Raw genomic sequence first — 14,218 nt, 5'->3', positions numbered from 1 at the left:
ATGTGGATGCTTTTAAATTTAAAAAAAAAAAAAAGCAACTTATGATTTTCAAAAGACTGCACCTTTTTAATTTCAGGGCACAAAATGCATTCCTGCAGGAGATAGGCAATGCCGTATTTTCTAGTCTATTGAAAATAACCGTCAAGGTTGCTGCCAAATAATGTGTTTGATTTCATGTCTAATAGTTAGCAAAGTTTAACGAGTACAAACTGAAAAATGGAGTGGTTCTCAGTAGGAGGGTAGCTGAGTTCTCTTGACACACCCCGTTGTTCATTTTATTGTAAAAGATACCTATGGGTGGCCGTTCAGTGCTCTGAATGCCTCACCTGCGCTGAAGAATGAATGTTGAGCTGGGGCACCTTGGAAACAAATCCATCCCAGCTCACAATCTGAATAGGTTTCAAGGGGAGGGAGAAAGGGTGGCCTTTGTAGCCAACATTAAGGCGTTGCTGGTCTGAGATTTTTACGGATGATGTTTAAGGTACTTAAAGCCCAGAAAGGGAGTGAAACTTCTACTAAATAGAGTGATTCAGTCCTTTGGGTGCCTAACTGTTCTCGTCAGTTTGGAAGCTGTACGCGAAAGGTTTTCCAAGCTTTTCTGCCAGGAATCACCTGCCCACTGTGTAGAGGCAGCAGAGAAGTCCTTGTGAGAGCTTTCACACTTCAGTTTGAGGGACCCATCCCTGGCCAGTACAGTCTCCCTGGTGCTGAGCCTTGTAAGCCAACACTTTGAGCAGTTTGAAGTTAGGCACGCTCTGTGTTTCACCACATTAAACTCTGCATTGACTGTCAGCTCATTGATCGAGCTTGTTACATAGGTTTGAGTTGTGATTAAAGATAGATCATTATTTTTCAGCTTCTCAGAGTACAGGATGCTTGGAACTCTCTCGATACTGGAAAATCTGCTTTCACATGTGGCAGTGAACTATTTGGGGGTTATGCTGTTGAAGACAGATCTTTTCAGCTAAGGCCACTTTCAGAGTGTGTATGTATGAGATAACCTCAGGCCATCTGATGATCTGCCACCAAATTCAGAATGAAGAAAAATACTCATTCTAGATGAATCCTTCCTTATCACTGCTAGTGATTCACAGCAGAATGTATCTTTTACTGTATTTTACTGTTTTAAACCTAATAACTGTTTTGTAGTCATTCTAGAATCTCTTAAATCTTCCTCTTGCTTCTCCCTCAACCTTTGCCCAGAAATAAAAGGACATTTTGCCTTAACTTCTGTACTGCCATATTTACATTCTCAGAAGCCAGCTGGAGACCTCAGTTTAAATTTCCTCCTATTTCATATGTGATGCATGAGTATAAAGTAAATGACTGTTAGAAGTATTCAAACAGGAAGCTTGCAGGCAATAAATCACATATAAAGTGACAAGAAGACTTTTGAAAAGCAATTTCTTTGTCAGCATTTTTATGCCAAATAATGCCATGCGTGCTGCCTAAGAATAAAATTTTGTAGTATTTTTTTAGGCAAAACTGAGATTTTTATTAATGCAGAAATGTAGGTATTCTTGTAGTTAAAAACAAAACAAACAAACAAAAAAAACCCCAGGGTATTTCATTAAAGAAGCTACAGCTTGGTGCTCCAGGTGTCTGAATTATTTTCCTTAAATGTTCTGCTTGTCAAGGTAGGATTAAACTGGTCTAGCCAGGACTGTCAGTTTGACGATTGAGGGTTCTCTCCGCAGAATTGGTAGTGCAGTAACAAATAAGTTAATTATACTGCTTAATCTCAAATGGCCAGGTTTGCATACTCCAAGGGTGTATAGTCACTAAAATAAAGTCTTGTAATTTCTTGTGCTCAAAAGAAGCACTTGTAAATAATTACAAGATGCAATCACAAGAGAACAGGAAGCCTCAATGGATTAGTAACGAGATACGGAGCCTTTCACCTCAAGGTCATTGTTTCTAATCCAGATCTGCTTGGTAGTGATGGGAGGTGCTTTCAGACAGGTGGTTAGCGTGAAATTAGTTGGAGATTGCAGGGTTGTTAGTAAATACATCTGCCTAAGAAAAATTGCTGTGGCTGTGGTTTCTTTCTGGCTGTCTCCTTCCCTCACACCTGGATAGAGACAGAATTTTTGCTGTTTTCTTGTATTGAGCTGATTGGGTGAGAGTAACATGATTTTGGCCAGTGTCACTGGTGCTGAGAACCACCTAGTGGGCAGCAATGATGCTGTCAGACACGAGTCCTCCGCTTTGGGTGCTGGAGGCACACCAGCAGAGAGGTAGTAGAGTTGTTCACGTTTAAAGGAGAGGCAAGTGGAAGAGGGGGCACTGCAACCACATGCACTGTCCTACATGTCCTCTGAACATAACAGTTGAGCTGATAGGAGCTGAGGGGTGAGGTCTTTTTCCATGCCCTGTCCAGCAGTTGTACAAGTATGTTGTATTGACCGTGGAGGGCTTCATAGCTCATTATCGACAGTGGCGCTAATGCAGTTGTTACTGACTCCTGCTGTTGTGATTCACGACTGATTAAACTGACCTTTGCTTGGGTTCCCATGAACTTGAAGCAAGGGGTCTTGCAGGGAAATCTGCCTTTATGAAGCTGTACTGATCATGCACCACAAGCAACGCCTGTTGGTCCTTCCCACCCTGTCCCTGGTGGGACACTAAATTAAAGGAAGTACCAGAAGACGTTATATATAACATGGTGATCTCTCTGGATTTGCAGTGTGTGTTAAAATTCTGAAAATTCAACTTTCGAGTGAGGCAATGCATGTTCTAAGACCAGGAAAAGTCAAACAAATAGAAATTTTTTAAAATGAGTTAAAATCAGCACAGATTTAAGAGGTAAGAAGAATAGGCATTGTAAGTGTTGATTTTATGCCTTTTTTTTTTTTCTTGAGAATTTGATCTGAGGAAACATTTGACAATTTTCCCCTTTGTCATGTGCACACTGCAAGAGGAAAAACCCAAGCATTTTAATTAGAGGACCATCTTTGTGGAAGGATAGTGGAACTAATGACAACTCTACCAGGTCACCTTTAATCTCATTCAGGCTGGGGAGAAGGTGGAGCATTTCTGTTAAAATCAATGGCTTTTGGGGGAATCTGCCTAGCATTGTGTAAGTTAATGGCATGCCCTCTCCTGCCACCTATGGCTGCTCCATTATCCTTGAAAGCAGCCGTCAAATTTGCACAGCTTTAACAGGAACATCTGCTTCTCTCCCCTGGTTGTTTCCTTCACATCTGCAGTGGTTGTGACAGGGCACGTGCTCTTCTCTATTTACCCTTATTGCTCTGACCTTTCCCGTGGCTCATTTTTTATGCTCTGCCTCCTTAATGACTATTCTAATTCATCTCTGCATTTGCTGATGGTCTCATTAGGGCTGAAGGAAAATTCACCAGGTGAGGCGGCCTGTTGTTTTCTGGTTAGAGTAAAAGTTTGTCAAATCTGACAAGCTACCTGGGATACTTTGAAAAGACAATTTCACTACGTTGTTTACGCAACCTGCGCAGTTGTGACAAATGTTCCAGCTAAAAATGGGAATCCCCCTTTTCTCTAGTGCATGACATCTGTCCCTTTTTCTGGCTGACCTGTTTGTTTTTTGGCCAAGAACTAAAAAGACGTCCAAGTGTCTTCCTGCCATTTAAACATCCAATTTCCAATGTTTTCAGGTAGTTCCTATAGCTAAGATAAGAACATAAAAGCCTTTGGGAATCTGAAACCTCATCTTCCATTCTACCTCTTTCAAACCACCAATCCAGATGTGCTTTATCAAGTGTCCTGAAAATAAGCCAGTGACTGTCTGGCTGCATGCAGATGTGGGAAAGCGCTGTTATTGCACTGCTGCTTCACCCACACGCTGCTCAGCTATCAGGGAGCAAATTTCCACGTCGTGGTGGAAACCCACCTTCCAAATAAAATAGTTTGCAACATTCTTCTTAGCCCTTTGGGCGATGACAGTGAGACATGAATATGACTCCAGGATTAAACTGTACGACTTTCTCTCAAAGATGTGGTTTCTTTGTGTCAAAGCTAAGACATGGCATAGCAGTATACTGACTGCAAAAAGGCCTTTTGATGTGTAAGATCATAGGATTAACAATATAAAAAACATAGAGGAAATAAAACGAGAGATCAGGATAGGGTGTGTTGTGGCAGCACCATTTGTGCATGCACCTGGGAAATGAGCACAGCTCTCCAGACTCAAATCTCCAAACTGTGTCTCTGGGAGTTTCTTTGGCTGCAACTTGCAACTGAAATGTCAAAATTTTAGATTTGCACCTTTATTCTGTGGTAAAGAAGATTAAAAAGTGGAAGTTAAGAGACTGAAGAGATCTGCAGAACCTTGAAAAAAATAATAATGGTGAAGCTTTGAAAAAGAGTCATCACTATGAAATAGGAGACCTAGTCCTTCATAACTTCTGAATTCTGACCTTTTTAGTTGTTATTTGACTGTTAGAAATATAATTCAGGATCATGAGTTATAATGTGAACCTATGGGAGACTGTGATCATGTTCTGATTGTTACTTTATTTGATTGTGACTGTATTTTATGGTTTTCTTTCTTTTTTTTTTTTTTTTACTGTTATAGTATGGCATAAAATAGTGGACACTTTGCAGGGTTATTTTTTTCAGTGTAAGAAAAAAAACTTTCTATAATACCAACTGAAAAAGTCTGTCAGCATTCTGGAAACCTCACTTATGCTTTGCCCTTATGGATATAATAGTTAAAATAGCTTAAGTTCAATTAGCTGTTCAGCTAGGTTGAATAGAGTCTGCACACGCTGAAACCATTTGAAAGTCCTCATGTCACTCAGAATTAAAAATGCATTTGTGCAATTTAGTTTTATGACCTGTTATTGCTCAACTGGCAGCTGGATCTTATAGTTGGACTCCTGCGATGCTTTTCTTGTCCATTCCATCAGAATAAACCCAAGATAACCATTACAGCTATATAAAACCTGATATAAAATGAAGCAAACTCTGAAAATAATTAATCAGCGGCGATCAAGGCACAGGGGCTTTTCCAGGGATTAAAGACCAGCTGAGGAGCTGATGGCCTGGTGCCCAGTGCATTAACCGATCTGATTGCTTTCAGTGTTCCTCGAAATTCCATTTGCCTGATCTGCCTATCGCATGAAAATTTCATTGCACTTCAGCAGGAAATGTATCATTCAAACTCTCAGCGTTATCCACTGGTCCTTGTTTTTGAAAGAGACAATTCTAGTAGCAACGAGTAGTGCTACATGGTCATAATAAACACAGACCAATTAATGTGAAGAGATTCATTGCAGAATTCAGCCTTTTAAACTAAGGCTGTCAAACAGGAAATGGCACCAGAAAAATTTTCATAAACACCACCATTTAATGACAAGTTTTTCTGGATCTTTCTTGAGCAGATTTTCCAATGAGAGTTAACTAATGAGTAATTACTTGTTTGCTTACCTTTAACTGCGGAATTCAGGCACAGTACTATTACTTTACAGTCCCATAAAAGTAGTTTAATTAAAGAAGAGAAACTTACTTTTGCCTTTTAAAAATAAAAAAGACAAAAGCACAAGTTCTTTGTACGTTGTGAATTTATACTGAAGTGCAACTGAACACAAGTTGCCTTGTTGGGTCTCCTCAGTTTTACCTGTTATATTTGGACAGGAGAATAAGAATTTAATTTTCACTTGAAATGAAGAAAATGCTTCTTTCCCAAACATCTGCTGTGTTTTCTGGCAACTGCCATTTACCCAATCTGCAGAGGCTAATGTCTTTCTGACAATTACTGTTTCATATTTTCTGAACAAACACAATTCTTGTCTGATGAATGACCGTGAACTGAGTTAAAAATACCTCTGGTATTAAGTAGATAAAAAAACATTTGTTTTGCGCAGCTAAGCCCCAAACAGTCATTTGGTACTTCAGGTGATAAAGGAATGTTCAGAAGGGCACAAGGCCTCAACATTTGCTTTGTTGCATATATGAGACAAAGCTTTTCCTTTTTATCTTTTCCCTTTCCTTTCCTCTTTTCCATTAAAGTTTATGATAATATTAAAAGTACTTCTGGCACGCCACGAATGTGAAGTAATAAATGGTACAAGCGGAGTGGTAGATAGGGCTGCAGTGAGCAGCTGCAAATGGCAGCAGGCTGCCTGAGGCAATGAGCTCACCAGGGCCCCGGTGCCTGCCAGGGCTGCATCAATGATGTCTCACTCAGGATGGCTTCTGCCACGGATGAAGAGCTACTTATGGATGAGGATGGGATAATTCTTCCCTGTTGTGGTCCCAGACGTACTACTTTACCCTTCCTAGGGCAAGAGTGACCCTTTTTTGAGAGACCATCATGCCTCATGATTGGGGCAAAAAATTAAATTTTAGTTTATAAACTGGTGAATAATTGTAAAATTGGCCTATACAGATGTATATGTACGGATGTGTATGTACCTGTTTTTTTCAGGCAAGCAGAAAACTCTACAGGGAACTAGTTCCATTCTTTTTTCCTTTCTCTCCTGATATACTTGTGAAGGAAGAAACAAATAAGAGAAAAAGAGTTGTGCGCATGTAATAGCGAGAACGAGTGTTAATGGGACATGTGGGAAATACGCCTATATTACAGAACACAATGTTGCTCATTTGCCACAAGATGTGATGGAAAACCAAATCTTTCCCCTTACTTTTTTTCTCTGCCTCACCTGAAATAGCTACACAGTGAAGGTTTCCCTCAGGAGATGATTAGCACCACTTCACTGCAAGGTACTTCATGAAGTTTTATGCTTTAGATTTCATTTGTACAAGTGATCTGTGTGCTTGAACAAGGATGAGTATTACTGCCTGGCTGAAAGGTAGTCCTTATTGATTAACTTCAGCATAGCACCCAGCAGGTAGAGAGAGAGGTTCATGGTTTAGTTTGTTTTTGCTTCCAGGTCACTCTTCAGCCACTTTTATTTTCATTTGCAGCAACTTTTCCCTCCTCCATTTGCAGCACCGACTTCGGTCTCAGCTATTTTGATTTATTGACCACTCACATTTAATGCTTTGTTCCCGGGAGAAGTCTCAGTGTTTATGTCTGATCTACGGTCACCTACACTACTTATTCCAGGGAACTTTAATCTCCATATGGATGTGACCTCTGACATTTGCCAAAGAACTCACTGTATTACATGATTCATTCCAGCTGTGTCAGCATGTTACTCTACCTGCACGTATGAAAGCTTATAGTTTTGATTTCATGAACTTTTCAGGTCTCATTATCAGGTTTTGAGGTCACTCACCATCTTTTGTAATACACGTCTAGATTAACTGTTCTCCAGGGTTCCTCTCAAATTGGTTGCACAATTCGGGAGTCATTTTCCTCAGGTTGTGACTTCTTGCCCAAAACAAATTAAAATGGTTTAGTGCTGGTTCCCTGCTCATCCAGTTGCCATGCTGATTATGATTTTCAACGTGGCACACTACTGGTTTCCACAACTGATGGTGCACAGATGTGCTGATAGGGACACAGGATGAAGCTTTATGGGCTGTGAAGAAACTCTTGGGTTGGAAGCCTGAGCACTCTGAGCATCAGTGTCAGTTCCTTAATCTGTGAGATCATTGTACCTCTGCTTGCTTGCTTTGTTACAGATGTTAGCTGTAGTAATCACAATGCTGCTGTGTTTGAGGAATGTGAATTTGGTAGCAAACTGGTTACCTTGTTGGATACTTTTTTATTTATTTATTTGTTTTTGTGCTACATCTTACTTTGCCTATTATAATGGGAAGATAATGGTCATTAGGGGAAGATATTTCTTGTCTATTTTTTCTGTAGAGCAGCTGAAATGTCCTTTTGTGGCTATCTCTGAACAGTCTCTTAACTGCCAACAAGTGAAAAGGTAAAGCTTTACAAGTGAAGCTGGACTGAATCGCATATGCAGAGACAATTTATGAGGAGCTGTGTATATATAAATATTGTGTATCCTTGAGGAAAGAGAGCATCTAAGTCAGGACCTTGACATGAATATGAAATAATTTGTGAAAAAATCCAGTAGTTGATGAATTGTTAGTAAAGAAATGCTCTGCTATAATTTTGTCTTAGAGGATGGTGTCTTCATTTTACGTTCCAAATCTCCCAAGGCCACCTGCCATCTTTAGAAACACTCCCTATCTACTTCCCTGCCCTCCCCTCAAAAAGACAAACAAACATGCTACCCCATGAGCTGGAGAGGTTCTCATAAGTATGCTTGGTAACAAAAAGTGAAAAATAACAAATATTATGTCCTTTAATATGTGTTTTTCTAGAATATTTGCCTCTTGGTGTGCATTTCTGTGTGTAAGCAGAGTTAACATGACATGAAAGCTGAAGAGATGATGAACTGTCACCAGGCTTTTTAGAGTGCTTCCCTCTTCCAAACAGCGTTGCTACTGACTTCTAAACTCACTTGTTTCTCATACTGTTGCTGCAATATTAGGTTCCATAGCCATTCATCTCCCTATTGACAGACATCCTCTTACCCTTTAAATAAATGATGCAGTTGATTTTTGTGCAGACCAAGCTTGCTGGTTTTGAGGCTCAGTGAAGAATGTGCTGTGCTAGGATCATATTGTCCTAGATGTACTGTTCTTCGCAGTACTAGTTGCTTTCCTCATCAAAGGGAGCAGCTTATGAAACAGAGATTAAAAACTCCCTTTAAATATGTTGTTTCCATATATTTCTGAGCTAAGAAATTAGAAAAAAAGGAGGTTATCCAGGATTAAGGTTTTCTGATAAAGGCGTGCTGCCTACACGTATATTGCATTGAAAGAGTGCTCCTTGGGAGTGATTAGAATTAGTCACAGAGATGAAATGGATGTGGACAGAATTGGCTAGCAACTTTCTGAAGGCTTTCCTCTTTTTTGATATTTTCTTTGTAGTTTTAAAGTACATTACTGTGATGTTTGATATTTTATTAACAATAATTGTATTTTCCTTTTTTTTTTTTCCATTTGGGGATTTCAAAGAGCATTAATTACATATCTGTGCCTTGACTTCTTTGAAGAAAATGAAAACAAGGTCTTGTCAAATAATTAATAGAAAAACTGTATTAAACTGAGAATAAACAGCTCAGTGGTGATTATTTAGCCAAATATACATATAATACTTGTGCTGGCTTACAAGGCACAAGCCTAATAAATTCCTAGTTTGTACCTGCTCTTCAGAGGTGATGACTGCATTCTCTGAAAGCTGTGAAGGCTGCCTAGCAGCTCTGCAGAGTCAACTATCTTCTGGGCTGGAAAGTACACAAAGAGTTCATTCCTGTAGCCAGTTCTTGAGGTCAGTAGGAGGCTTTTTGGACTTGGGCACCTGGGGGCTGTTATTACCCATAGGTATCTCATTATGGAAGGCATAAAAATTCATAGCAGGCAGTGTCCCGGAGGCTGCTTTAATGAGCCCTCTCCTGGTATGTCTGTGTCCTGTATGGAGAGAGAGGGAATGTGTCCTTAGTTAGCTTGAATAGTGTTGGTATTTTTAAGGAAGCTAAGCTGTAAAGAAATTGTGATAAGGAGGACACCACGTGCACCAGACTCCTGATCAGAGGTAACCCAGAGTTCTACAGTTCTCAAGATTTGTCCTCTGTCCTCCCCAGTACTTGGCTGGCAGACATCCCCTCTCTTGGTATGCAGGAGGTGTTCAACAACAGGAACCTTTCTCTGGTACTGTTGCTGATAAAATGCATCTCTCCTTGGAGAGTTCTTTTATTTAAATGTGAAGATGTAACTGAATTTCAACTGCAAATATTGACAGCCCTTAGGTTGCAGATCTGAATAGGTTTACAGGTGAAGAGCTATGAATTTATGGACTTTTTATAAGTGAGCCCAAAGGGGCTTTGCTCTCCCAAGTCTGCTTTTCTACTATCTCTCATTGCAGTTCTCCCTGAAATGTCTTTCCTGATGTGTCTGGTATAGAATTCACTTACTGTGATCTTCACACTTTAAAACTCTTCAGTCCCTGCTCCTCTAATACGTTGTCTTCCTGAGAATCCATTGATTATAAAATATTTTAAGACTGTTCTTGAGTATTTCGGTCCTTATGTTCTCAGCTGTAACTTAAATGTACTCAAAACTTGAGATGAAGGTTTATCTAGCATAAGATGGAGAATAAAATTTGCAGGAGAATATTCTTGTATTCTTTCTTTTTTCTGCCTTTGGGCACCCGAATGTAGATACAACAGATATCAATAGATTTAGGCAAAGAATAGTCTGTTTGAGTTGATGGTTGGTTTTTAAGCTTATCTGTGAGTTTTGCTAACTCTGAAAGCCACACTGCAAACTGAGTGCTTGTCCTCTAGATGGCTGAATGCTGAGAAAAATGGTACACAGAGCTAGCACGTTAACGCTTAGCAATTGTTCGGCAATTGTTCACAGATGTGTCTGAATATTAAAAGGAAATGCATATGGGTGTTCAACAGAATGAAGAGTGTTAAGATGTGCGTGAACAAGCAGGAGGAAATATAGATGTGAGCATGTAGGAGGGAAAAGACTATTACAAGGGCAATCCAATTAATGCAAATGGTGCATGCAGATGTCTTTGGCTTTTTAGTACCTTTCGCTCTTTTACTCCATAGGATCTGCATGCTAGGGACAAGGGAGAAGAGCGCTGTCTTCCTTTGCATGGCAGCAGTACTCTCAAGCCTTAGAATCCTACCCGTGGCAGCAGACAAAGAGGGGACACCTCCTCGTGCTTGCTTGTGTATGAATGAGTTTAGAGTAAAATAGGTAGTGATCCAAAGGACGCATTTATAATGGAACTTAATTTTGTTTTCTCCAAGTGTCTGTGTGCCTGTGGACTCCTCGCTCTTAAGGAGAGCAGTGTCAGTGCTTTAAAATTCAAACAAGATAACTCAAAATAACTGAAAGTAGCCTCCCCCACTCCCCACCCCCACCCCCATTTTTTTTGGACTGTATACTCAGGGTCAAATCCTGTTTGATTTATTTTGATATTGACTTAACAGGACTATTCACCTAAAGGAAGCAGGTTTAGGTCTTGAAAACAGACATTCTTTCAGCTACATATTGATCGCTGGAGCTGGATCTAGTCCATCCTTATGATGTACTTTCTGACAAAATGGCTTCTGCTCTTATCTTGGCATCTAATGTGTGGTGAATAATGACTTTAATTAAAACAAGACCTGACTGCTTGGTCTTTCAGATGAGATACATAGCAATTTCAAGTGTGTGGCTTGAGCAGTTGCAAATTTTTGCTTTTTCTTTACTCCACTATAAAATGTCCTTTTCAAGAGACAGTCCAGACTGTGACCTTGCTCTCCTCAAGTCAGCTGAAATTTTGCTGTTGACTCCAGTGAGTGCAGGACCACCACTCTAAGCCCTGTAGGAAATCAGTGGAAACTTTCCCTGTTTACTCCAAAGAGTTTGGGCTCAGGCCTTTAATCCAACAAATAAATAGGTAAATGCTTTCAGACTAACAACCTCAGTTTATAAAATATTTTCCATCCGGATTTCTGTTCATCTACTTATTTTCTCCAAACATTGTCATGCTGAGGTGTTTTGTGGAAAAATACTTTGGAATGAAGTGGTGTGGCCGATTTTAATTTCTCTATGCATTTATTGCCCTTACTGATTTATAGAGAAGCTACTATCCTACAGGCTGGTAGCTGTTTTCACTTTTTTTCATGATACGGTATTAGGTACTTGCATGAAAATTCAGTCTGCCAATAAACTTAGTACAGTAGCTATCTAAGATACTTTTATGCTGTCTTCAACATTTTTCCAACTTTCTGTAAAATACATTATGCATTTTCCTACTGTAGCATATTTTGCTTAAAACCACAGTGTAGCTTTTTCCCCAGGAAAACAAACAACCAAACACCTCTGTATATAGAATTTCTTTTTACATTTAGAGTGCACAAATAAAGATTGTATTTTCCTTCCAAGATTGTATATACATAGTTTTCTGCCCATTGAGGTGGTTGTGAATACAAATTTGGCAACAAAAGTCAGGCAGCCCTCCAGCTGTGTTTGAAACACAAGCCCTCCAGCTTGTGAAACCAAACCACGCACAGCAAAGGAACATTGCCAAGCCAACCTTTTAAAAAGTTACGTATATATTTGAAAGCTGTCCTGGTTGTTGTTGTTGTTTGTTTGTTTTTGTGGAGAAGCCATTTAGAAGCCTAAATTGTATTCCTAACTCTTTTTAAGGTTGAGATTTCCCACTTAAATCAGCTCATAAAAATTTCTGTCCAAGCAGTACAGTAAAGTTAATCATTCAATAACAAAACCTGCCCATATTCTGTCAAACCAAGGTGTTCTCTATCTATCTAGTAACAGGTACTGTTTAAAAAAAAAAAAAAGGGTTTTGTGTGTGAGAAGGGGTCAAACATAGAGAGATTAGGACTCAGAGCAATTCTCCAAGCTTGCTATTGTAGTGTTTTCATTTGTTTCGCTGCATCTCAGTATTTCTGAAAAATGCTCTCTCTCTCACCTTCCTTTATCCTGCTGTACCTCCACTATTCCACACACCTACACTAATACCTGTACTGTAATCTCTTCTGATATAATGAGCCTGTACTACTTTGATGGTGAATAATTTTATTATTCTTGGCATTGTCTGTCTACCTCACTTATTAAAAAAACAAACAAGCAAAATAAAACCAAACACACACACACACAGTGCTGTTAATTTACAAGGTGCTTTAGAAACATAGATAAGAGGCATTCAAGGTTCTACTCTAAATAAGACAAGACAAATGCAAGATGAAGCACTTGAGAGCAGTTCAGAAAAGTGAGGAGGTGGAAATGACTTATGCAAAGAAGAGAGGAGTTTTATAAAGTGGGGTTTCTGAGCAAGGGTTTTAGGCAGGACAGAGGATGAGTGGAGGAAAATGGTCAGGTACAAGGAGCAGAACAGTTAAGGCGTGAAGGCAGGAGTGAGGAAAAGAAAACTCAGAGATGGCGGTGAATTGTGAGGAAAGGCGCTTGAGAGGAAGACAATTGATAGAGCATTTATCACAGGTGTGTTCAAAATGAGCTGGAAGGGACTTCAGGAATTCTGTATAGCTTTATTTTATTTATTTATTTTGACAACACTTGACTATCTATGACAGCTTTTTAGCCTACTTTGTTCGTAGCCTACCTGCAATGAAAGAAGCCTACCTACATGTTGTTATGATAGAGGATTTCTCTGCTATTTAAGCTAACTTTCCCTTGCATTAAATATTGTCCCCTCCATTGTGTCTGTTAGTGAAAGGAAAGAATTGAATGTAAAACCCGAATGCAAGATAGGAAGCCAGAGGAAGAAGTGTGCTCTTTCTCTGCGTGTCTTTTTGTCTGACATGTCTAGTTCACTAGTCCAATCTCCTTTTCTCCCTATGGTTTTGTAAGGGCCAAGGAAGACTGGCTGAAAAATTGATTTGGTATGCTGAACTAATCTTTATTAGTAAGAATAGGATAAACTCAGGGAATAAGCCAGATCCTACAAGATGCTTTATCCCTTCATCTTCTTGGGACTTAAATGGGTATTTGAGAGACTCGGTATCTTGTAGGACTGTATGTATTGTCTTTTTCTTTATACACTGATGTTTTATTTTGCTCTCCATCACTTATCTCTGCAATTATTAGGCCAGCACCAAGTTAAGCAAGGGACATGCGAAGTTGTGGCAGTGCATCGTTGCTGCAATAAGAACCGGATTGAGGAACGATCACAAACGGTCAAGTGCTCCTGCTTCCCAGGGCAGGTGGCTGGTACAACAAGGGCTCAGCCCTCATGTGTGGAAGGTAAGCAGTCTCCCGCTCACTCGTGGTTCATTAAGATTGTTTGAGAAGTTTAGTCTCCTTGATTGTTTGACTTCCTACTGCCTCAAAAGCATAATCCTTCCTTTTGTTAATTTTGAAAACATTGCTGTGCGTTGATGATAATGAGTCTGTGCATAAATCTGGGTGTAATTAATCCTCTTAATATATGTACTCGTCCATTTCATGTCTGTGCCAATAGAACTTGTTATTTTTTTCACACAAAAACTCTCCTTTAAAAACTAGTCTGAAAACAACATAAGCCAAAAAATTCAAGCTAATGATATTAACCCTTCCTGTTACCTTTAGACATAATAGCTTGGCCAAAATGTCACTGGATAATAAATGCAGTCCTAAGACTGGGCTTGCAGGTAGTGTTGGGACATCTGATTTTGAGAGCTGCTCTCCAGATGGATGTTTCAGTATTTTATGTGCCCAATGGGCTCTTATGCTGGATATCAGTACTATAATGATGCCCCATGTCCATTCAGTTTTGTGTGTTGTAACCCCA

The 14,218-nt window shown here is 39.6% G+C and overlaps 1 protein-coding gene across 5 annotated transcripts in view; it reads left to right on the top strand.

Moving 5' to 3' along the window:
- Nucleotides 1-14,218, top strand: part of TAFA4 (TAFA chemokine like family member 4) — a 75,859-nt gene that overhangs the window by 49,208 nt on the left and 12,433 nt on the right. For all 5 annotated transcript variants that reach the window (XM_083795214.1, XM_083795213.1, XM_083795210.1 and 2 more), the window contains exon 4: nucleotides 13,537-13,692. In XM_083795214.1, coding sequence (XP_083651340.1) covers nucleotides 13,537-13,692 — 156 coding nt within the window. The remainder of the gene's footprint in view (nucleotides 1-13,536; nucleotides 13,693-14,218) is intronic.

The sequence above is a fragment of the Anser anser genome (genome assembly GCF_964211835.1).
Source record: "Anser anser genome assembly, chromosome: 12".
Classification (NCBI taxonomy): Eukaryota; Metazoa; Chordata; class Aves; order Anseriformes; family Anatidae; genus Anser; species Anser anser.
This window is presented reverse-complemented; position numbering and strand designations above follow the sequence as displayed.